This window comes from Sceloporus occidentalis, unplaced genomic scaffold (genome assembly GCF_023333645.1).
Source record: "Sceloporus occidentalis isolate IW3139 unplaced genomic scaffold, rSceOcc1.0.p SCAF_68, whole genome shotgun sequence".
NCBI classification, from domain to species: Eukaryota; Metazoa; Chordata; class Lepidosauria; order Squamata; family Phrynosomatidae; genus Sceloporus; species Sceloporus occidentalis.
This window is the reverse complement of record NW_028317048.1, coordinates 1,459,437-1,486,456: the sequence shown is the minus strand read 5'-3', so window position 1 is coordinate 1,486,456 and position 27,020 is coordinate 1,459,437. Positions and strand designations below refer to the sequence as shown.

The following is a 27,020-nucleotide window of genomic DNA, read 5'->3' as shown; positions in this document are numbered from 1 at the left end:
CACACATACATATATATATATGCACACATACATACATATATATATATGCACACATACATACATACATACATATATATGCACACATACATACATATATATTGTCAGATATTTTATGCTAGAAAACATGTATTCTATATATTCTGTATTTTACATGAGCACAAAATGGAGTCAGAGCCATTTTATTTTATTTAATCATATAACGGTTATTTCTGTGTGTCTTTGTTCCCTCAATAATTGAGAACAAAGAAGTATTCAGTATATATGATTCAATTAATGTTATCTTCCATGAGAAAGTTAAGGAGTAGACACTGCATATCCTTAGGAATGTAAATTGGAATGGGGGATACGTCGTAAGACCACCAAAACCTAATTTACTACCTAGGAGGCAACGTCTGGAGATATGAGTGACTACAAAGACCTGATTTACTATATAGGAGGTAACATCTAAAGATAAGGTGACCAAGGATAAATTCCTAACACATATGTAATGGTCTTAAGTTATTTCTTAGACCAGAGCGTCTCTCGGAGGTAAATTAAGAAATTACAACGATGTAAATATGAGTAGAAGTCCTAATTATAATGGGTAAAACCCACCGTTATGATTGGAGAATTCCAATCAAGAGGTGGAGGCTATGATAATAAGCTCTGTCTTTAAAAGCTTATGTTTTTAATAATTAGGGGGCTGACCTTAAAAAACAGACCTTAAAAACGGACCTTAAAAAAAGAAACAGACCTGAAACAGACAGACCCTGACGGACTCATTTAAATTTACCCCAGAGAATTGGAATCTTAAGATCCTGGCACCATAATTTTACTCTTAGAATTACTTTGAGTCCCAACCTATATAACTTTTAGTAAGTTATATTTCTTTCCACTTAATTTCTTGCCAATGAACCTGGATTAATTTCTACAAGGACCAGTTGGACAACAGCAACAAGTGGTGGTAAATATAATTGTTTTATTATTCTCACTAGAGGTGAATTTTGTCTTCTTCGTATAGAATTCCCTGTTTCTGGGAAATAGTATATTGCATTATTGTATATGACGGCTTGTGAGACTGCAGCTTATAACCCGTGATAATAACAATAATGAAAAGGTACTTTTACCTGTAGATGAAGTTTGACATTATTTGCATCTATTAGGAATGTCACTGAATACTCTTGGACATTATTAAATTATTTTAAATTGTCATATTAGTTAAACTAATATAATAGAGTTAGTGATCTTTTTATTACCGCCCTGATTATCATTTTTGGTTGCTGAGTGGGATGGAAATTAATGCTGTGTTAGACTCAAAGTACTAATTCATATTGATAACTTTCGATAATATACCGTATTTGGATATACTGCAATTTGACATGTTTTAAGAATTTCGTGTTTTATATCATGCACTGTTTGACTCATATATAGATTTTATAAATTGTATTCACAATAAATAAATATTTTTGATTGATTATTATTGTGATATATATCTGATTTGAATTATAATTTTCGGCGATATGAAAGGATTTAGGATCGGAGATAAAATATAGGGTATCTCCTTAAATTAATATTGTGGATGTGGTACTACAATCTTTGGTAGCGTCGTTATTTTGCGTGTGTGATAAAATATTGGTTTTGCCTATTTTGTCTCATTAATATCCCTAACAATATGCACACATACATACATACATATATATATATATGCACACACATACATACATATATATATATATGCACACACATACATACATATATATATATATGCACACACATACATACATATATATATATATATGCACACACATACATACATATATATATATATATGCACACACATACATACATATATATATATATATGCACACACATACATACATATATATATATATATGCACACACATACATACATATATATATATATATGCACACACATACATACATATATATATATATATGCACACACATACATACATATATATATATATGCACACACATACATACATATATATATATATGCACACACATACATACATATATATATATATGCACACACATACATACATATATATATATATGCACACACATACATACATATATATATATATGCACACACATACATACATATATATATATATGCACACACATACATACATATATATATATATATGCACACACATACATACATATATATATATATGCACACACATACATACATATATATATATATGCACACACATACATACATATATATATATATATGCACACACATACATACATATATATATATATATGCACACACATACATACATATATATATATATGCACACACATACATACATATATATATATATGCACACACATACATACATATATATATATATGCACACACATACATACATATATATATATATGCACACACATACATACATATATATATATATGCACACACATACATACATATATATATATATGCACACACATACATACATATATATATATATGCACACACATACATACATATATATATATATGCACACACATACATACATATATATATATATGCACACACATACATACATATATATATATATGCACACACATACATACATATATATATATATGCACACACATACATACATATATATATATATGCACACACATACATACATATATATATATATATGCACACACATACATACATATATATATATATGCACACACATACATACATATATATATATATGCACACACATACATACATATATATATATATGCACACACATACATACATATATATATATATATATGCACACACATACATACATATATATATATATATATGCACACACATACATACATATATATATATATATGCACACACATACATACATATATATATATATATGCACACACATACATACATATATATATATATATATATGCACACACATACATACATATATATATATATATGCACACACATACATACATATATATATATATATGCACACACATACATACATATATATATATGCACACACATACATACATATATATATATGCACACACATACATATATATATATGCACACACATACATATATATATATGCACACACATACATATATATATATGCACACACATACATATATATATATGCACACACATACATATATATATATGCACACACATACATATATATATATGCACACACATACATATATATATATATATATATATATATATATACACACACATATATATACACACACATATATATATACATCCATACATACACACTGCAGAATACATATAATAATGCAAACGTTTATGTACATAATACAAAGAATAAACTTTAGCTGGATCAATATGTATCTAATCAGGTGACAATATGACTGTGAGATCCATTTAAGAATAAACACCTACTTTGTGCCCATCTGTAAAGCTTTTCATAAGATGTTTCTTGAAGGAGTGCCATCTGCTCCATAATTTCAAGGCTAAAGAAAAAAATTAATTGTCTAATTATCATTAGATCATTAAGCATATTAGCCACTTAGAATGCGAAAATGAAAAATATTACAGCCAAAATATCCACGCCACGATCCTTACCCTGCGGTCTGCTGGTTTGTACGCAGTAGTAACTTTACATCGTTGTGTATTTGCTTAACTTTACCCAGTACTTTGAAAAAGTCCTGCAAATCAAAAGAAGAAGAAGCAGAAATCAGCACAGAATATAAAAAAATACTACTTAAAATCAAACCACTGGGTTATAGGCGATCAAAGCATGGGTTTGCAATGGACTGCATACTTCTCTGGCACTCAAGGGTTAAATGCATTTAATGACCATTATGACAACAACAAAAGCACAGGAAATAGTACCGGTATTTATTAATCGATGTCAAGTTACTGTATTTAGGAATGGCTCCTTTTCCAACAGAAAAGTAGATTTTTGTTTACACCATGTAAAATAAGTAGCTATTTTGGCCCTGTTGTGGCACCGTTATTTCTGGATGTGTGGGGCAGGGACGGCCCTATCATACCTGCGACCTACGCGACTGACCAGGATGCTGGGCTGGTAAGGGTTCAACAGCAGTTGGTTTTTCTTTTGATAGCAATCAATATTATTATTAGTAAGTAATATATTAGTAATCAAGTGAATGTAAGGGCAGTAGGTCACAGGATCAGAGTAAATGTATATTTATGGAGGGCTGACAACGTAACCATGTCCAGGGTCTGCTTTTACTGGTATTTGGCGAGTTAGCAGTAAAAGGGGAGCCCCTAAGCAGAATCTATTTTATTATTATTAAATAATATACACTGTACAGAAAATCAGGCCATACCTCAGTTAAAGGTCCTTCTCGACTACCGCGGAGTATATTCATTTCATCCGACGTAAGCTGGAACTTGTCTAAGAAGGCATTTGCAACTTGTGCTCGAACCTCTAGTCTCTGACTGTATTAAAAAGCAGAAAATAAAATAGAGGTAACTTTAACAAGATAAATCAATAACACGAGTATGTTAACAACACATTAATCTACGGACCAAAGGACTGCTATTACGGATCTGTAAGGACTATAAATAAGGTAACTTGAATTCTGTAGCAGGCCACGGTAACCCCCTGTTCCTAGTTACCTAACCAGAGGGATTAAAAATATAAATTCTATATAATCTATATTCTATATAATCTGTCCCAGATTTGAGATTTTGACAGCAGATTTGTAGGGACTGTTCCTTGGTCTTGTCTTAGACTCAGGATAGCGTTATGGCTATCCCATTCATGTTTAGATTCCCTCACTGTATTAGTCTCTACCACTTCTGACGGCAGGCTATTCCATGATGCAAAAAGATCAGGCCAAGTTCAATTACAGGGTTTAGGAGACTTGGCTTGTGAATAAACTATAGAAACAGAGGTGGCACTTGGGTGACTGTTGAAATCTGCTCAACGCACCAGCGTGGATTTGTTTCTGGAGATCAGAAAAAGATTTACGGATGGCTTCTTGTTCTACTTGTGTACCTACTTTCACAAAGACAGCCTCTTTTCCCAGTTTGTTTTCTGTCCATTCATAAGGTATTACAAGGTCTTTGTGTTGAGTGTCTGCAGTTCTCATTCTTTTTTGTATGTTGTGAGTATCTCTTTGTTTCTACATTTAATTGCTTCAGTGAATACTTCAGCTGCTAATTGACAGTTCTTTACCAGACGTTTGTGCCTGCAAACTGGAATTAGCTTCACTAAAGGGTTTAGAGAATAGAAGGCTTAAATTATACCCACTTTAATGCAATACAGTGTCTCCTGGTAAAGGCACAAAGAACACTGTTAAATTGGGATCAATTTGTTCTGCTATTACTATTCACGTTACAAGACGTGGACTGCGACTACTTATTACATCTAAGAACTGTAGGATAACCAGTTTTCAGTCACTGGATCAAAACTGGATGAAGACGTTTCCTTTGTTGATAGATATGCAAGTTTCATTTTGTGTAATATGACAAAAAGATAACAAGGCTAATAATTCTGCAAACAGGAGATGGCAGCAAAGCATCACCTGGAAACTATCCTTTCACTTCATATCAATCTGACTTCTTATCCTAAAATGAATATACACAGATCATAATATGACTGAAACACGATTCAGGAGATCAGGCCACCTTCCACCATTGTTTCGTGGTCCACTTCTAATGCTCACATGCCCATTGTAGGTGTCTTCAGCAGTGGACAGGGGTCAGCATGGGCACCCTGACTGGTCTACGGCTACGCAGCCCCATATGCAACAAACTGCGATGAACTGTGTGTTCTGACACCTATCATAACCAGCATTAAGTTTTTGAGCAATTTGAGCTACAATAGCTTGTCTGGTGGATTCAACCCACCCATATGCATCAACGAGCCTTGGCTGCCCATGATCTTGTCGCTGGTTCACCATTTTTCCTTCCTTTGACCACTTTTGACCACTGCAGACCGGGAACAACGCACAGTTTTTGGGATGCTCTGACCCAGTCGTTTAGCTGGATCAATAAGTTATCTAGTCAATGGCTAGATAACTTTCAAGAGGTCTTCTCACACAAACTATGCATTATGCAGGATCAGCTCAGCGCTTTCTGTGAGAAAACATCATGGGTGTTGGCTGAGGTGCATTCTAAACTTAGCTAACTAGGACCACAGGTTTGGGGGGACACAGTAGCCACCATACCCAGGGCGGATAGCCCTATTGAGCGATCAGGCCCCACAATACACCACCGGTTAATAAGCCAGTTACAATCTGGCCAGTTTACACTACCACTAGCCGGAACATCGCATCTGACGCTCAGCAGTAACAACGGCAGCAACAAAGCCTAGGCCTGGGCTAAGGCAGCAGATAAATATGTAGGCTGTGTGTGTGGGACCTTCACAGCTCACACTGAAGTAAGGGAGTAACATTAAATCCGCCTGCAAGTTCCCAGGTTAGGAGTTGCCCTAAACTTTAATAGCCTTTTTATTTAACATGGAAATTGCCAGGGATCAAATTATTATTGTCACAATCTTAACGTCACAAGGCGCAAAATATTAAGCATGTATGGCTATCGCACTTCTGTGAGTAGGAAGTCGGCTGAAATAACTGGCCTGGCTTTTAAACACGCTTGTAAGAATAAGTCTTGCGGACACAGGAAACAAAAGTCTTATTGAAAACTTAAAGACGCCACAGGAATACAAAGCAGGCAGATCATGGGAACGTTCCCCAGCACGGCCTCGCTTCCTGATCTCAGGAGGGCCTAATCAAGGCCTATTCCCCAGTTTAACCAGTTTCTATGGGAACCAGGCTCCCGTGGTAGCGAACTCACGCTGTCAATAAAGTGATAGTCCATTTGCCTTTGAACTGACTACAACAGAGTACTGTTTCCTGGGATTTCAGCACAGAGACCACAACTACTTTAATTCATTTACAGTAACTTCGTAAAGCCAAGTTTTGTGCTTATTATTCAGTTAGAAAGACGAAGGCTGAAAGAAATTACAACATGGATCAATGAAACGGAAACTGCCCACAAGCGACAGATACTGAAGCCAACATGCGGGTTTCTAGTATTAAAAAAAATGCTTATTGCAACCACAATTTAAAAACTTCCATTCATGGAATACTCAACTTTACCTTTTCAGAAAAAAACTCAGTTAAACCACAATAGTCAATATAGAAAGGACTTCAATCTTGTGTGGGAAAAATGTAAGGTTATCTTAACATAAGACAAGGCCAAAGATCAAATGAAGGCAGCCTGCAGGCAGGCTAGATGGGCCAGAAAAACCGGTGGTCAACTTTTTTGCTTCATCAAGACCGTGGCTGCAATGGGTTGGCAGAAATGTTGGCCGACACTTTTTGTATGTCACAATAAAAAGTTTTATTTTTGTATTAAACTAAAGGGCACCTCTTTTGCCATTTTTGGCTTCCATGGTACATGTTACCGGCCTAATGCCTCAGACATCATTAGTATCATTGTCAAATAATAAAAAGTATCATTTGATTCTTTTAGCTCTAAAGTTAGAAGTAAGCTGTTGTTGATCATCTTCATAGGACTTTAAATTCACTAGATCAGGCAGACTAGTAAATTTCTACTATATTCATCTATTTATTATATATATATATATATATATATATATATATATTATATAAAATAGGTGTTGAAAGTCATGTTGCAGATGACACATTGAACATGCTGTGCAATTTTGGGAATCTATTTTAAAGAAGTATATCATAGCACTGGAAAAGGTGCAGAGGTGGGCTAAAAAATTGTCTGGAAACGTATTCATAAACAGGACTATGCACAGGACACGTGGTCACGCGTTTAGACTGGAAGAAAGGAGATTTAGGCAAAGGAATTGATTTTGTACAGCAAGGACAATAAGGATGTGGAATTCTCTGCCCGCAGAGATAGTTTTATCAGAGTCTGTAAAGACGTTTAAACAGCAACTGGATGAATACTGGCAAAAACATAATATTCAGGGAAATATTTTTTTTTAATTATGAGGCTCTCCTTCTTGATCCAAGGAGAGATCTGACTGCCAGTCTGCGGTCAAGAAGGATCTTTCCTTTTCCTTCTTTTGGATCAACAGCAATTAACAGATATGGGAAAGGCTGAACTCGATGGACGTCTTTTTTCAGCCTATGTAACTAATATGAAAATTATGGGCACTGTATCAAACTCCATATACAATAATCAAATTACTGTTATTAAAACAATCGGCTACACGCAGTATATTAAGACTTGCAGTAAATAGACAGGGATGCTATCAGTCTGATTTCATTTTTGCTTTACCCATCATAGTGTTGGAATAACATCCTTAGTTTCATTAACTAATATCAATATTCATCAATTCCTAATGTACTAGATGAAAAATGGTTTAATTACTTTTTTCTTTTTTAATTGCAATTTATTTAAGCTTATCACTTTAAATGTATTATTTAATATACAATTCCAACCTGTGTAAAAAATAGACTGGGCACATAAAATGCCCGAATTATGAAATAATGTAAAAAAAATACAGTTATTACATGAATATGCTCAGGCTCAGGCACTCAAGATGGATCAAGAGTAGAGGAGAAACACCAATTTTACATATGAAACATACAACTCGTTAGTGTGGACTTATTTCAAATTAGGCTAAAATTTTAAAAAATATGTTATATACATTACACACATAAAACACGTAAAACTTCTATGAATAAAACATTAAAGCAGGATGTCACATAAATATGTATTTCCATTTTAATATTAGGATACAGTTCACATATTTTTTATTTCCAATAAAAATCTTGTTTTGGTAGGAGTGATGTGAATTAATGTTGACCATGAAAATTGCTTACCTCAACTAAAACTTTAATTCACTTGATTGCTTGCTTAGCGGGCTATTAGAATGTTAAGTGAGGCAGAGGTGAGAATTCTGCATAATGACTTAAATGGAACTGTAGCATCAACCCCGCTGAGGCAATAAAAGCCAAAACTGTTCCGCAGGTAGCTTCATAATAACATTCTCAGTAATTAGACAGGATTGCCTGAGCAAATGTAGACAATTTCTAAGATTTCATAGGCAGTAACTATGGGGATCTTTGGATATTCTGAACTGCAATTTCAGGAGCTCTTCGATGCAAGAGATGCCATGGAACTATACATTTCTGCAGGCAGTTTCTTTGTGTTCAGCAGAAATACATTTAAAGAAAAGCTCATCTCACCACCGCATTCAAATTTGAGGGTTTATTTAAGAAAGCATTTTAACTCACTGACGCAGCAATGTCTGAATTGCCAACACTGGAAGAGCTGATGAGAAAATCTCAAGCTTAATTATTACTATGGGCCAACCCAAATAACTGGTATTGGCAGGGATGAGCCCAGGGTTAGAGGCAGCAGGGTGCAATATGTCTTTGGTGTGCCCTCCCCTCTCTATCATGCAAACACCCTACACATAGATACTTTCTCCCTCACCTGCTCCTCCTTTCCCAGGTGCCACTAACTCCAGGCTAACTCCATCATCAACACCATTTGTTGACGCACACACTCAAGCTTACACCGTACACTAACACACATATCTACAAACATGCACAGACTTATATTAACACCATCTGCTAACATACACACACTCATGCTAACAATATGCTGTATGTAAGAGTGCATGTGCTAGTGTAACATATAGCCATGCTAATACCAAACACTAACATACTCACTAATGTCATATGCTGATGCACACTGACACCATACAGTAGCGTACACACTCCAACACCATACACAAACATACTGACTAACAATATACACATACCCTCTAACCTTAGCCCTCTCCCATCACTGATACAGTTTACATAACTCTCCTTCTTACCTTAAGCACAACCCTTATCTTCAGTGCTTTACTACTGCAGGGTCATGTAACATGTGTTACATGCACCTCTAAATACTGAGTCTTCATAATGCATATAAACATACAACTAGACAGCAGATATAATTCACCTGGCCCATGTAGTCTGTCCACGCTTTCCTGCTGTAAAAATATAACACCTTAATCAGACCTTGGTCTGGTATATGGTTATCCAACCTATATCTAACCCGTACCATTTCTGCTAGAAGGCTGTGCCACTTTTTTACTACCCTCTCAGGGAAGTAAAAACCCTTTAGATCTAAAATGTTACGTTGAAACAATTCAATTTGTAATTCATAGTTTAGTTTAATATAAAAAAAATCTTCAAGACTAATGTAATTTAGAAGGCAGTACAAATATGGTTTCAGGTCCTTTATTTGTATTTGTTCCTTTAAAGTTGTCCATCATGCTGTATTCACTTGTAAAATGTACTTAGTGTAGAGTATAGTACGCAGGTATTGCTTTACACTCAAGTTTGTAGAAAAAAAAACAACAATACTTGCATATAACACGAACCCATCAGTTTAGGTCACCGGCTGCTGATCGGTGAGACAGATCAATGATCAGCGACCTAGGGAGTCATTAATCAGATCACTTGTAAGTCACAGGTTTAGGCCACCAACATTGATTGGTGATTCTGATCAATAATCAGTGACCTAAAATGTCACTAATCAGATAGTAATCAGTGTGTGTTTCTTTACTTTATGACCTAGATGACCTCTCCCTCTTTGACTCTCACTAATGGGAACCCTTTCAATGCTGGAGCTCCATCAGAGCACAGGAGTGATTGTGGCTTGGTCCTCACAAGCTTGTGGGAACGGAAGACACGCATTAACCCCTTTAATGCCACAAATGCCTCATCACGATTGTGTCATTGAAGGGGTTAACGCTGCACAATCACTCTCATGGAGTAATCATGCAGCATAAACAAATTTGTACTTCTGTATAATACACCCCTCATTTACAGGTCTCCTCAAAAAGGGGTTAATTGTGCATATTAAACCCGAGATTTTACAGTCTATCAATGTCCTTCCTCCGTGTTACATTATACTATTAAGGGGGGGTTTATTATACAACAGGAAATATTGCTCAGTCACATGTTAAACCAGATTATTTTTTTAAATCACTATAAACACCCATATTCTAAATCTAAATGATACGTTTGCAGCTTTGACCTATGATGTTCTTTTAGTGTATTGGTTTTATATAAGCGGGGAATGCCGATAACACAAATAATAATAATTAAAAAAAAAAAGTTTTCAACTCTGTTCGGATCATAGCTTTTGTAAGAACCAGTTATATGCATATTAAGTGCGGAGTAAACCATATGTTTCATTATGTTTGAATGGAGTATATAGAAAACTTACAGAATGTTAGATTAATGTACCCTACATACCATTATTGTTTACAGTGCAAACAATTGGTAGACATTAATTTTATTAAATAATAAAATAAATAATAATAATAAATATAACACATATCAGTAATATGTCTTATATGAGCGAAACAACACATTCCCTTACCACTATAGACTGCTGACACTTTATGGGACTGAAAATGATGATCTGACATTTTGCTGCTTTCAGTAATAGAAAATGTTCAGCCATCCATGCTACACGCGCTGTCTCGGTTATTGGGCACTGAGCAGCCTGACCTCAATTTGCATGCGCGCACATAGATTTGCCACTAGTGACAATCAGGCTTACACATGTCAAGTGCATTTACATAAATCCACAAACCCATTCTCACTGGATCTGGTTAACACCTTGAGTGCCACACAGGGTGAACATAGAGGAACAACCATATAGGACAAAGGTGGCAAGACGGTGTCTCATTCTGATCATCTTAGGCAGGAAAAATTGCTCCCCGAGGGGCTATGAGTGCCACTCCTGAATATTCATGAAAAGAACAAAATGAAAGTGATGCCGCTGATTCAGAATTAGGAGCTAAGTAATTAGCAATGCCAATCTAAAAGAAACAGTTGTGAAATGAGAGAAAAAACAAACAAAAAAAAAACACTTTGATAGCCTAACGGTACTGAGCATGATATGAAATTATCAGGATTTCATATAAAACGTATCAAGATTGAAAAGAAACATAAAATAACCAGATGCAAGGCACTTCCTTAATCAGTTCTTGATTGCCGAATGTGCATATGTAGCATATAAATGAAAATACATGAAAAAGTGGAATTTTAATGTTTCAAATCCCGGTATTTAAATGTTTAGATTAGGGTTAAATTACAGGCTATATATTATCACAGCACGTGTCTATACATTATGATGGCTAAACTACTTGCAAATTAGGAGGTCAAACTCTATTTGTTTGAAGATTTTATATTTTAGCACTTTAAAAAGTTATAAAAGATTTTCTAATCCGCTGTGCGCCCACACACACACACACACACTACTATTTGTATTTAACAGGAGACAACGTCTCATTATTTGTAAAGATCCTCTGTTAAATAAAGGCCATATACAGATTATTTATTATACCAGTATGGAAATAGTTCTCTATTAAATTATGTACACTATGCAGTGAAAAAGTAAAGGAACAAACACTGGAGGAACTTTCTCGGTGCCGGGTTCTACATAGTACGCGCAATAATGTTGTACTCTGATTCTATCTACCTGGTCCCTCTCATGCACAATGCCAAACGTCATTAAACCCGCACTGTCCATGCGCAACGACAATTAGACAGTCATGAATTCACACACAGAGAATTCCATTAAGCACCAGAATACTCGGTGCAGGAAAAGAAAGAGGATTCTCTAATACTATAGTTGTAATCACACATTGAGTGTTGGTAGTCTCTTCTTTTTGACACATCAGTTCCAACTGGTGAAAACCAAACATAACATTTAAAGATTCTCTAGAAGTACAAAATTCCCCACACATCACTTAATACAAGGGGGGGGGTACTAAAGGGGGCATCGTGCCCTAAAATCTTCATGTGTTATCATGAGCCCAGCATCCAGGATATACTAATGAATTGTTGGTGGCACTAGTATGGATATCATCCTGGAGCACATGTTGGCTCATTCATTTCCTACTAAACAAGTTTGGAGGAACTTGAGATGATTGCAGAGTCAGGGGAAACTGAAAGCTAGCTCAGCTGGGGTGAAAAAAATATATATATAAAAAAAATCATCAGCTTTACCGCTTCAGTGTGACATCCAGAGATAGGTGATGTCCCGACCATCTCCTGCAAACTCCCATGTGGATAATGAACTGTGAGAAGATGTACCCGGGGCACATCAATCAAACAAAATATATGAAAAACACACCTGTACCATTAGAAAAAGTTGACTACAGGTGATAATTCCAACAAAGTCTTCTAGAAGTTGATTGTGAAAAATTGAATGACAGGTGCTACATATTGCTTGGTGTAGAAGAATTCCTTTCACACCATAAACTAGATCTCTGCAGTGTTCGTTAAATATATCGTACACAAAACAAATTGTGGGGATTATGTGTAACGAGTGATCACGGTAATACATCTGAAAATGGTCTTCTCTCCAAAGCAGCCAACAGAATGTACCCCAATTACTGGACCTCTATTCATTACTATTATAATAAGACAACTTTTAGAACTTAGTTCTGGCTCAGAGCAGAGCTGAGATGCTGTTCATAAACATTGTATAGATGTAATTGACAACTATAAAGTACCAGGTGGCTCTGCTGTTCCTCAACAACACCAGAGGATCACTTCCTTAACATCAAAAAAGGAACAATACGGATCTGTGTTTTATTTTTATTTGTTTTGGATAGAACTAATTGTAGTTACAGAACTTTGTAACCTAATTAGAATCAAAATGCTAGGTACTCCTTAAGTTTACTGAACGACCTTGATCAATTGTTTGATTCCAAATCTGAATTAAATAACGTTATAGCCCTGCTTGTAAATACCTGTTACGGAGATGAATGGGACATAAACACCAAGTTTTCTTTTTTTTTATTACGAGCGAGTCATAAAACTTCCGCTCTGCGTATTACAGACTAGCAGGTAGGAAATGTTTGCTTTGTACAACCTCCAGGGTCGTTAAAGTTGGCCAAAGCAAGGGAAGGTTTATCATACCGCACATTCAAGCCGGCTCGGCTGTTATTAAATCTCAATTATGGCTGCGCTGCCATGTGCCCAGGATGAATTTCGTGTTCCAAACTCTGCAAATACAACTATTTGAGGTCAGATAGATGAATTACAGGTAAACTATATTTTCATGTGTACCATAAAACATGAGTGCCACCGCACATAAAAATGAGAAAGGGGACGGGAATCGTGCTGTTAGCGAGATAAATACTTTTTTAGAGCCCAACAAACTATAGGATAGGATTGCGATGAGCAGTCATAGGAGCAAAAAAAAAAAAAAACAAAAAAAAAACAAAAAACATTTACAGCAGAAGCTTCCTTAGTATTAGGATCATTACCGTGTATCTGCTATTGTTTTAATGTAATTATGAAAGGAGGGCAGGGCAAAAATCTCTATATATTTCTAAAAACAATGCTTTAAAAGGTAAGGTTGTATTATATAAATACGCATTTGTTGCGTCAGTCCCATTCCCCTGTAACATCCGCATAGATTGAAAAACCTCTTCTACTTCTGTACCGGTGTGTCTTAAAGGGACACTCCAGCTACTGCATGCACTTTAATGCATATGATAGACGTGAGGTCCATTGTGGTTTCCCTTTTACAAATGCATGGGAGAATTCTGCCAGTATACTCACCGTCAGTCAGGTCCATCGCTGGCTTGGCCAAAGCTGCAAGAAGAAGCTATTCAGACCCCCATACACAGAATATCGGCCATTGAGTCCAATGGGATCATTCTCCTGGTCCCGATTGGCTGCTTGAAGTCTTAATCTTATTCTGCAGAGGGTTTATGAATTAAACACCCTGCAGAGCCGCTTGGCTTTGCCCCTTTACATTTGATAGTACTTTAGTCTGAAGACTGCAGCACGGGGCAGGCTGGTCTAACAGGTTGGGGCAATTGCCTCCCACGCCAGTTCATATTCCTCAAACAGGGATTGGTACGTAGGGGGTAATGCAATGCAGCATTGTGTGACCCAGCAGTAGCAGCATGGCAGCTTGCACAACAGGAAATAAGTGTAAGTGTGTGTGTGTATATAATTTCTGTAGAGGCACTTGGCTTCACTTGCTCCCCAATCCAAAATGTGCCAGCTCTCACCTGCTGAACGCGCATGGCATATGCAAGTACAACAAGCACAATAAAATGCGCACGGCTGCCTACCATGAATTCAGCAGCATCGACACTTAATGAAACAAGCAGTGATTGTGAGTGAAACACCACTGGTTTATCTGAGCACAGCGAGGCTTACCATGCCGGTAAACAATATAAACACCATTACTGTCCCTTTAAGTTGTTATAATTTGGGTTTTACATGTATAAGCTCTTACTTACCAGATATAACATGTTTCAAAGCAGCAGGTGATTTAATATGCAGCCCGCTCGTTTATTCATACAATACGATGGCAAAGTGGGCCATTTAATTGAAATTAAAGTTCACCTACTTTTCTGCCTGAAGCTTTGTTGTCTTTACAATCAGATCTTGAGTTTGTTCTTTTGCTGCCTAGGAAGAAAATATGAATTTACTTTACAAAAAGTAAAACATACCTCATTATTTAATTCAGGTTAAAGACAACACGCTTGGGTATAGGATTTTGAAAACACGATTTTTTATTCTTGAGGAATATAAAACAAAACATAATTACCCATGTATGTATGACGAGCAGAAACCCATTAAAACCACCTGCCGTTTTATCACGGGAGTATCTAATATACCTCCTACTAATGACTCTACTATGAATTATTCATTAAAAACACAAACATCAAGTAAATGGCTAGTTAACTCAAGAAATTGCAGGATCTTGTGAAATACTATGGGGGTTTAAGAATACTATTTCCTTTAGTTTTCAAAAGATACTGTTTTTTAATATATGAAAGTTCAATAGCCAACAATTTTATATGTGTCTATATACATATATATTTATACACACACACATACCAAAGCAAGAAAATCAGCCCACACCCAAAAAATACTATTTAAAAGCTCCTAAGGCATAAATATTAGGGATTTCATCACACTATATGGTCATATGTTTTTTAGCCTGCCACTATGTCAAAGTGCTACCATTTTGGTGAATCCTATCTAATTTTTCATGGCTATATTGCTTCCCCCAGAGCTGAATCAGTGGGACTGCATTTTAACCCAGTGAGATTCTCAAGCAATTGAAAGCCTTCTCTGGACACCATTAATGAGGCACTCATGTGTCAGGAGGGGCCGCTCAACACCAAGGTTTGGTTAGAACCTGTAAATATGCACAGCACAAAAAAATATACCGTATCGGCTCGAATATAGGCCGCACTTTCCCCCCCCACTTTAAATCTTTAAATTGGGGGTGCGGCCTATATTCGGGGTCTAGTGCCCGACGCCCGGGACATGCAGTCCCGGGCGCCAGGCAGGCAGCGGGGTTAGGATACAGATCCCCCGCAGCTGTGCAGGGGACCTGCATCCTACTTCGGATGTGCTCAGACAGCCTCCCCTGCCAGCACTTCCCACGGGGGGGGGTGCCGGCACGGGAGATTGTCCAGGCAGACGTTCACCGGCAGCCGGGAATTCCCACGGGGGGAGTCCCGGCAAGGGAGATTTTTAAAGCACATCTTGCAGACGTGCCGGCAGCAGAGGTTGTTTCTGCTCGCGTCGCCGCTGCCGGTGAACGTCTGCGTGAACAATCTTCCTTGCCGGTACTTCCCACGGCGGAAGTGCCGGCACCAGAAGTTGAATACGTGTTATGTATAGATGTCCCCTAAGTCTGGTGGGGGGGGAACATCTTGGGGACAGAGTGGCAGCATATCTCGGGGGGGTACATCTTGGGGACAGAGTGGCAGCATATCTCGGGGGGGGCAGAAACTTTTTTCATTAAAAAAAGCACCTAACTTTTCGGGTGCGGCCTATATCCGAGCCAATACGGTATATATATATATATATATATATATATATATATATATATATATATATATATATATATATATATATATAAAATAAGGGAGTGCACAACCTAAAAGCGTAAAGGACATAGGCCTTTAGGTTGTGCGTTCCCCAATGCATTGAAGTCCTACTGATTCCGCTCCTTGATTCAGACCTGTAGGCTGTCGTTGTCACGACTCACAAAAGTCATGCAGATAAAGGAGATCATTGGTGCAAAATTTGATGAAACCAGGTTTTTGAACATGCTAACGTATATTACTGTATACAGCACAATACGCTCAAGGATCATATTTTTTTTTCTCCATGGGACTTTCCCACAACTGAGGCCAGAGACAAGACAGGAGTCAAAACAAGGAGTGAGCCAAGAATCTAATAAATGGCAAGTACCCGGAAAGATTACAGAGCACTGTTTTGTCTAAAGACTGAGGACTCCCAAAACACCAGGGTAAAAAAAGAAGAAAAAAGAAAAAAAACTGAAGGGATGGAGACTATTAGTGACAAAGAACAGGTAAAGTTCTACCCTCTATCACAATTAGCAAAACAGAGGTCCAATGAAAGCCTGCTGTACTTGGCGGTAAGTAATCTTGGAGCAGATGCAAGGTCTGATTATATTAAAACTTCCATGGATAAAATGCAGGTGCCAATAAAAACCTAATTTTTAAAAGAGAAACCCTTACAAAAATGCATGCTTTTAAACTATAGGTCCAAGCAAGTGTGTCCATCTGGTACAGGTATACTGTTTTTCTAGGAAAGCTCCCCAAAACATGGAATATTTACTGGTGGTACAGTTATAACAGGTGCTTCAGCCAGATAAATAATAGATTTACTTCTTATATGAAAATGGCTCATGTTCTCAATCTATATTCTGTATGTTTAAATGTACACTTTATAGACAAAAGTATTGGGACACCTGACCATCACACCAACAGGGATTTTTATGGCATTGCATTCTAAATACAGACAATAATATGTAGTTGGCCTGCTCTTTGAAGCTATAACAGCTTCCACTCTTCTGGAAAGGCTTTCCACAAGTTTTTGGAGAGTTTCTGTGGAAACTTTGGCCAATTCATCCAGTAGAGCGTTGGCGGGTTGAAGTAAGGTCTCAGTCAAGTTCTTTCACACAGAACTCATCAAACTGTGTGTTTATGGACCCTGCTTTGTGCACTGGGGCACAGTCATTCTGGAATAGAAAAGGGCCTTCCCCAAACAGTTTCCACAAAGTTGGAAGCAAAGCATTATCCAAAATGTCTTGAATGCTGAAGCATTAAGATTTTCCTTGACTGAAAGGGGCCGACCCCTGAAAAACAGTCCCATATTATTATTCCTCCTCCACTAAACTGTACAGTTGGCACAATGCAGTCAGGCAGGTAACGTTCTCCTGGCATCCGCCAAACCCAGACTCACCCATCAGACTGACAAACAGAGAAGCGCGATCCCTCACGCCAGAGTCCAGTGGTGGCGTGTGTTATACCACCAACACTCGGCATTGTACTTGGTGATGTGAGGCTTGCATGCAGCTGCTTGGCCATGAAAACCCATTCCATGCCAATGGAAGTTTAGAAATCTTCAGCTATGGAATCAGCAGAGCCACTTTTACGCACTATGCGCCTCAGCACTCAGTGACCCCGCTCTGTGACTTTACGTGGTCTTCCGCTTCGTGGCGGAGTTGCTGCTGTTTCCAATAATACTACCTGTAGCTGAATGAGGAATATCTAACAGGGATGAGATTTCACGAACTGACTTATTGCAAAGGTGGCATCATATCACAGCACCACGTGTGAATTCACGGAGCTATTCAGAACGACCCTTTTTTCACAAATGTTAGTAAATGCAGACTGCTTGGCTAGGTGCTCGATTTTATACACCCGTGGCGATGGGTCTGATTAAAATAATTAAGCTGTATGTCCCAATACTTTTGTCCATATAGAGTATTTGAAGTCCTGATATAAACAGTAAGGTTGAAGTAATCCCTGACTCAGGGACCTTGGTGCCATGTCAGGGGGGTTAAAAGCAGTGTGTTCTGTTAGCTGTTAATAAAGCTTACTTTAGCATAGCTAAGCAACCATGTCGGCGTAATAAGGCCAGAGAGAACACAATACTCAGTCAGATTCCAGAGAATTATGGAGTAATTGCCTGTGAAATTAAGAGCGCTTTCAGAACTTGGCAAAATTAAAAAGCTCCGGGCAGCTACCTTATGTTGCTGTATGCAAAGCAATGACACTTTCCAATTAAAATACCCTCAAAATAGCACAAATAAATAACAAGAAACTGGCGCAATCGCTGCAAACTGATTAATGAGCAAGAGGAATTCTAAATGATGCAGCGTCAGCTAAAAGCTTGCCTTCCATTTACACTTTACACAGTATTCACAAGCCATTTTATACTATGCGTAATTGCAAAAAACTTGTTTTCTGAAAGGTGGGGGGGCAACATTTATTATGTCCCATTTTTGATATTCAAGAGTGGAAAACAGGAACTAAAAAGTTAAAAAGTAAACATTATTAAGTATTAATTAAAAGGATCCCCAAATAAAGAAGGTTACAATTTTAAGACAATACATAGGTAGCCCTAATGCTGTGCTCGTTAACAAGAATCCAGTTATATTGCGTATGAAACTCCCTGATTCCCCCTTCCTCGATCAATGTAATAAGCCTTGCAGGCCGAAGATCATATTCTAAGAATATGAAGGTAGATGGGGAGTAAGGATAATGGCATGCAATAGTCCTCACTGGCAGAAGGCTCCTAGTGGAATTAGGAAAGAAGTCCAACGTGTGTTATCTATAAAGCCTAATGAAAAAAAAAAAACTGCTAAATCAATTCTATTCTGAGTTAGAAATACCCAATGTTTCTATTGTTTGTTGTTTTTTTTTTTTGCAAGGTCAAAAAGTAGAGTATTGTTATTTCAAAACAATTGTTTTCCAAACCTTGCAATGCTGCCCCATGTCCTATTTGGGACATCTTTAAATCCAGACAATTCAATTTATCCCCATCAAACCATATATTTTTGAGAACAAGACACCCCAGGGTATTTTAAATGCTAGTAAATCTTTCCATGCACTAATTTTATCACCAGCCTTTGCCAAAATTTGTGGTAGTAATTTGTGCATTTCTTCTTTCACACAAATTGTACTTCAGGCATAAATTCACAGCTCCTAGTATATGTCACCTCTAAACAACACCCATATATGTGTTCAAAATCTCCCAAGTACAGTGATGCCACCCATGCATGGGTTTGTTGGGCTGTTTGGAGGCCAACAGGCCAAATTTGGGACATGTGCAATTTAGTGTTTCAACTTGGAATGTTGACATTTGGTCACCCTGCCCCCGTGTCCTATTTGGAATAACTTTGGGGTACTTTAAATGGTGGTATTTTAACTCTTCCCATGCACTTATTCTACTTCCAGTTACGCACGTCATTGGTTTTTCCCTTTTTCCGGGATGGGCCTGAAATGCCATTGGTAGTCAAGGGGTTAAGGCTATCTGGGTCTAACCTGTGGTGTCCCTTCAAAAAAGGCATTGGGGGATTCAGCAAAAGAGCAATATTTCAGACTATAGGAATGTTATATCAATGATTTGTCATTGAAGCTGACAGACAGTGATGATAAAAGGAAGGCATACATGTATGATGAATATCTTTCAAGTCAATGAAATGCTTAATATTTGTTTTATGTGGCGCATTTGGTGAATGAATGGAATAATGTTCTAAGTACAGAGCCTAACGGGCTATTAAATCTGTTATGTGTTTTTTCCTTAGGATTTGCTTATTTGAGGAAAGCTGGTACTTTCCATAAAGAAAAATTATACCCAAAATGAGATGTATAACAACATATCTTTATAATGCATACAGCTGCAGTCCTGATATAAATGAATAAAATATAACGTCTCCTAGCAGATTACTGCTCGGGGAACGCGAGTCTCATTATCTCAAAGTACTGCACGAATTAACCAGTTATTTTTATGATAACATCAGCTCTAAATTTACAAAAAAATCTAAAACAAAATGGGTAGTGCACGAAGATTTATTTCATTCATTTTGGTAACATATGTGATTTCAACACATGTGGTTGATACAGTGCTATAGCTGCCACCATTCCCGAATTTGCCAGGCAGTCTTGAGAACGTGATAGCTGTCAAGGTAAAGTGTCCCTACTCTGCATTGGATCTGCGAGCAACAGGGCCCTCTCCACCTAATGTATCGGTTTGTCTTAGTCTGTCAATTCTTGTCTTGTCGTACCCCTTGGATATATATGTATTGTATTAAGCAATATGTAAATTGTTGGCGCTATATGAACATATATATGAGGTGTCTAGGAAGGCATTGGTGGTCCTGCATTAAGCCAAGTGGTTGGTTAGAAACCCAATATAGCACTCTAATACAGACGCTAGGGTCATATACGCAAACACAGAAAATGATTACACAGTTACTTAATGAAACTGGGCTGGACTTGTAAGAGCAGGGTCTTATTATTACTTTATTATCTTTTATTTATATAGTGCTTCTCACATTACATATATTCAAAGGGTATGACACGACTAGAATTGACAGACTAAGACAAACTGATACATTAGGTAGAGAGAGCCCTGCTCGCAAGCTTACAATCTTGAGTCTCCATCTATATCAATATATACTATATACAATATACTACCAAGAACTAGATAACATCATTATTATAATTATTATATGCTGAAATGAGCATAATTTAGTAAAACTCCTGTACAATCTTGGGTATAATACAAATTTGTTTATGCCGCATGACTGCTCCAGAGTCGCTTACCCCTTGAACGCCGGGATCACAATGACACGATTGTGGCACTGAAGTGGTTACCGCTTGCGTCTTTGGTCCCCTAAGGCTTGGGGGACCAAGTCACAATCAATACTTCACTCCTATGAAGCGCCAACATTAAATAAAACTGCAGAAAGCCAAACGGCCCCCTAGAGAAGACAGAAGGAACAGAGGACAAGCAGTATAGCGAAGGAGAGATGGAGACACAGAGGAAGTAGCAAGGCATTGACAGAGAGCATGCGAGAGTGACCTTGAATAAAAGTAAAAAAACAATGAAATGCAGCCAAAAATTTAGGGCGCACTGCTTTTTTTTCGTCGAGGCCCCTCCTTGTTTTCTTTTTTTAGTAAATATGTTTTTATTAAGTTTTCAAAAGGGGAGTCCAGTAGTATAACAAGAAGGTACAAATAACAAAAAAGTACCCGGCACAGCGGGTCACGAACCATCAAAATTACAAAGAACAAAAGCACAGAGTAAGCTCCCCGCAGGGAGAGCAAACAATACCCAAAACAGAAACTCCCAGGAAAGAAAAAGACAAGACGAAAAGGAGAGAAAGAGGAGGAGAGAGAAAGAGGGGAAAAAAAAAATATAAAAAAAAAAGGACAAGGAAAGTCGAGAAGAGAAAAGACAGAAGGCCAACAAAAGGAGCAGCAGAGGAAAAGAATGAAAGGCCCGACAAGACGGGGAGTGGAAGAGTAACCAAAGCTCTCCTCGTTTTCCGACATTCATACAAACTGACAAATGTCACAATATGTGTTAAAATTTAAATTTGTATGAATCCAAATCCACAAACCTATAAAATTATTATTTTTACATTTTTATTACACCAACAAATCTGATAAGTTTTTTTATTTTAGGTCTCTAATTATTGATCGATTCACCTAACAATGTCAGGGGCCTAAACCTGTCACTTACAAGTGATCTGATAGCGGTTACAGATTTATTTATTTTTTACTTTACAATATTTATTTTATCTTATCTGAATGATAATTAGTGACTCTTTAAGGCACCGATCAATGATCAGTCTCCTTAATCATCAGCCAGTGACCTAATCCGGTGGGTGCGTATTACACACAAGCACTTTCCTATAAATCTACATGTAAAGTTAACCTGCGTATTACATACATGTGTCTATTATACATGAGATTTTACGGTAATTACTACTGGATAACTTTTACTATGCATCCTATTCTCAATGTGTTAAACCAAACATTTATGTTATATGCTGATTGTTATACTTTCTACTTGATTTGACAATAGGTCATCTTCACTTAGGACAACAAGGAAAAAACTGCTTGCCGTGAACGGGCTATGCTTTTGGTGGATGCCAGAGCTGAAAATATCAATGGGAATCATAATACTAAAAAACAAAAAAAAAAACAAGTAACAGCTGAATTCAGTTGTTTATACACATTTTATATGACAATTCATCTTTAAGAAGCCAGGCCCAATTTGGTCCCAATTGCGACAATGGATGCCTATAAAAACTTTAGCTGGACAAAATCAACAAATCTCAACACAACGGCAAGTACAAATCTGTATCTGCAGAAATTCAATGATGAGTGTTGATAGTTCAGAGAACATAGTATTGTAACCTGGACATTTCATGGCCCAAGTCCCTGATATCACTATGCATTACGAGCATCAACTGAAGTTCTTCTTGCAGAGAAACTCACACGTGCTGGCACAGCGACACCGGGGAGCAATTTTTTTTAGCTCATGAGCGGGCCCCTCTTAAGCCCACCATTCCTGCTAGGAGCTTTGTATAAAAGTACCATAAGGCTAGATAGTAAGCTCACAGGCAGTGTTCCCAACTCCTCATGTGTCTGTATGTATTAATGTCTATTTGTTCCCTATGTGTTAACAGCCCCAACTAAATTGAACAGCGCTGTGTAATTAAAAGGTAATAATAATTCTCCCAGTTCAAGTAACACCTGCTTAAGAGGAAAAGGATGTCACAGAGCAGGTTCACAGATGAAATAGTGGCTGCTATATCTCTTCAGCTGAGAACATTGGCAGGCAGAAGCTGCATGTATTCTTTATTAGTGGCGTCTAATAAATATATAAATATGAGTGAGTAAATATGCGAAACACAGCAAGATACAAACCGCGCTTGGAATTACTCACACATAATGACAGAAACTAAAAAGTTTGAGAGTGCTCGCATAAATGTGTACATTTACACATCGTACATGATTATAAATACTTCATGCATTTGATGAGGGTCTAACAAGAGTGAAAGAGCTGTATGTGGGTGGAACTCTCCGGCTCATGCCATTAAAACCCGCGCTCTACACAAAGTATAAAACATATGTAAATGAGGGAGCCCACGAAACCACGGGCAAAGAATCAAGCATTGGCATACTTTACGTCATTATCACCTAGAATTCTAAGTGTATTGGAAACTTTGCACTTTGAATTCAGAACAGGATTGTTTTTAGACCTGTCCTTTTCCGCAGAACTGTATTATATTCTACCAGTGAATGTTTTGTAGGATAAAAAAGTATTTTCAATATGTATAGCTTGATGGAAAGAAGAAGGGTATGGGATAGAAACACTTAAATATTTAAAATGATCTAACAACGTGCACGAGGAAAGTATATTTCAAAGGAAGAGAAATCTTACAACAAGAGGTCATCATTTTAACCTAGACGGTAAGAAGCTTAGATGTAATGTAAGGAGGATTTACTTTACTGAGAGGTTGGTAGATAAGTGGAACAGGCTCCCAGCAGAAGCGGTATAACTTACCACACTAAAAGCTTTCCTGAATCTAATCTGCTGGCTATAAGACCGTGGGCATCATGAAGTAGCAGAGACATATTCTTACCTTCAGCCGTCCTGTCATGTCCTGACAGCAACTATTCATTGCCTGCACATCTTCATTTATACTTTCAAGCTCCTGTATAATAAACAGATGGTACAATTATATGTTACCTGCTATTTTCTGTTGGGAAGAATGGTGACAGAACGGTTCAGTTAGTGACACTATGTGTACAAGTGGTCTTACCCCCATGGCAGAAGGACATTTCAAATTGCTTTCTATGGAAAATGTCCCATGTCTGAATATCTACTGAAATATGTACACTTTTGAGTTACTTATTTACGGATGTTGTAAAGCGAGCGTATTCACTAAACCAGGAATCTGCAGAATAGATGAACATTTAATCTACCGCAATTCACTATACATTATGACTAGTCAACTCCAGTGTACTTCTCCTGCAAGAAGGGATGAGCTCTGATCCTCCACTTTAACTATCCATTATACAGGGCCAGCTAAGCACTTCTTGCAGAGGTTCGCTGCAACAAAAGCTGAGCTTTAAAGTCACGTTGCTATATGCATTACACAGGGTTTACTCCTGCAAAAGAAATAGGGTCCACTCATCACGATATAGAGTGACGTTGAAGAAGCAAAACCACAGCTCTCCTGCAAATCCGTACTTTAATGAATAAACCGCAATGTATAATAAAGATGTAGAGAATGTAAACTTGACAACTTTAGACAATTTTGTCTTACAGGTGAGCCCCTGCATAACATACATATATATGTTATTAAGTAATACAAATGCTTTAGGTTGTATCATTTGTCTAAATGTGTTCTATTTATTTATATAGTTAATTTTAATCACGTTTTATGAATATTACCGTTTGTGGTACATCACACTAAATAAGCCTATTTAATAGTGTTTATAGCTTAAAAAACAACAAAACACCAACAATATATATATACATATTCGCAATACGTCTAACCTGTATATCAAGGATAAACATACTTTCAGAAGATGCATTATTATCCCTCTCATTATATTATATCTTGCATGTACTCAATTGGTCCAGACAGCTGTTGTAAGGGAGATTTCTGGGATTCTCTGTTTCTCATGTGTATGTGTTCTAGTTCTGTTAGCCGTATCTGCCAAACACACTGACATATTATCATACTGTCTTATAGTAAACAATTGAATGGCTCAGTGTTAATCCCCAGATGGACTCTCTGTTTAGTGAAAGTCTATGGAGGAATGGACTTCATTAGCATTGCTATGAAGAATCAGCTCAGTGTGGTGACTGTCCAGAGAAAGTCACTTTAAATATTATGTGACTGACAACAATGGCAGCCTCCACATCTGCAGATAATTTTATTGCAATAAACTTCTTTAAAGTAAAACTACATTTTTTTCAGTGCTAAATTGCATTACTGTATACAGCGCTGTACTAATCCTGGCACTTCGTAAAACACAGAAATCATAACATTATAAGGTTTATATGGCAACAGTCTATGATTGCTTGCTTATGTGTGCCATGACAATTAAGCATTCACTAAATTAAAGTGCATTTATTAAAAGTGTGTGTGATATATATATATATATATATATATATATATATATATATATATATATATATATATGACAAAACTATAGCTGGCAGACTAAGACAGACCTATATTTTAGGTAAAGTGTAGAACAGGTGGAACAGCACCTTTAAAAAATTACATACCTCTTTAACCTTTTTAAAAATGGCCACAAAATCTTCATTTATAGATAAGCTGCGCCTTTCTATATCCCCTCGTAGATTTCTTCGAGTTCTCAAACTATTTTCAGTGAAAAACGTGGAGAGGGCTTTAAGAGCTTCTAGCATTTCCTGCAAATAATAATAAATAAAAAGAAATGGTAAAAGTTACCTTTTTTTTTTTTTTTTTACAGTGCATATCAGAGAAAGGGCAATAAACGTAATGTTTGAACTAGGATTGTATGCTTAGAGCCAAACCGAAATACTGATATTGAAGAGATAAAAAGAACAGGATGTATTTACAGTTCAAACTTTTGTGTCTAAAGTCTATAGAAATGTAACATCATTCAATAATTTAGGATCAGTTTGACATCTTTTCATAAAAACATATAAACCATAGTGGAAGTGTGTGTGTGTGTGTGTGTGTGTGTGTGTGTGTGTGTGTGTGTAACTCAGAAGTGTGTGTGTGTGTAACTCAGAAGTGTGTGTGTGTGTGTGTGTGTGTAACTCAGAAGTGTGTGTGTGTGTGTCTGTGCGTGTTCACACATAGTGTTAACACTTCCTGCACCAGTTGGCAGTGAGTTCACCATCACCCCCACCTTGTCATTATCCAGACGGGTCTCCAGGATCTTATTGAGCTTCCTAGACAGAGGGTTAGAGCTCTGCGCCGAGGTTGAGGAGCTGGAAAGAGATGCATTTCCCCCATTCAAGTCTACATCGGCCATGCTTGGCGGTTACACAGCCCGACGTTACACTATTCTGATCTTCCTTTCGTCCAAAACCCGTGGAACGCAGACAGATCTGGTGACACGCATAGAAACCAACACGGACTTCCGGGATAATAGCCAATGAGATGCCGCGACACGTCAGCAGCTGCGACGTA

The 27,020-nt window shown here is 37.3% G+C and overlaps 1 protein-coding gene across 1 annotated transcript in view; it reads right to left on the bottom strand.

The window, feature by feature from the left end:
* COG6 (component of oligomeric golgi complex 6) overlaps positions 1 to 26,808 on the bottom strand; it is a 65,881-nt gene extending 39,073 nt beyond the window's left edge. The window contains exons 1-7 of the mRNA XM_089494004.1: positions 26,737 to 26,808; positions 26,126 to 26,269; positions 24,465 to 24,536; positions 15,378 to 15,436; positions 4,322 to 4,433; positions 3,591 to 3,673; positions 3,408 to 3,478 (exon numbers count right to left, since the gene is read on the bottom strand). Of these exons, the coding sequence (XP_089350130.1) occupies positions 3,408 to 3,478; positions 3,591 to 3,673; positions 4,322 to 4,433; positions 15,378 to 15,436; positions 24,465 to 24,536; positions 26,126 to 26,266 (538 nt within the window). The 5' untranslated portion in view covers positions 26,267 to 26,269; positions 26,737 to 26,808. The remainder of the gene's footprint in view (positions 1 to 3,407; positions 3,479 to 3,590; positions 3,674 to 4,321; positions 4,434 to 15,377; positions 15,437 to 24,464; positions 24,537 to 26,125; positions 26,270 to 26,736) is intronic.
* Positions 26,809 to 27,020: the final 212 nt, after the last annotated feature.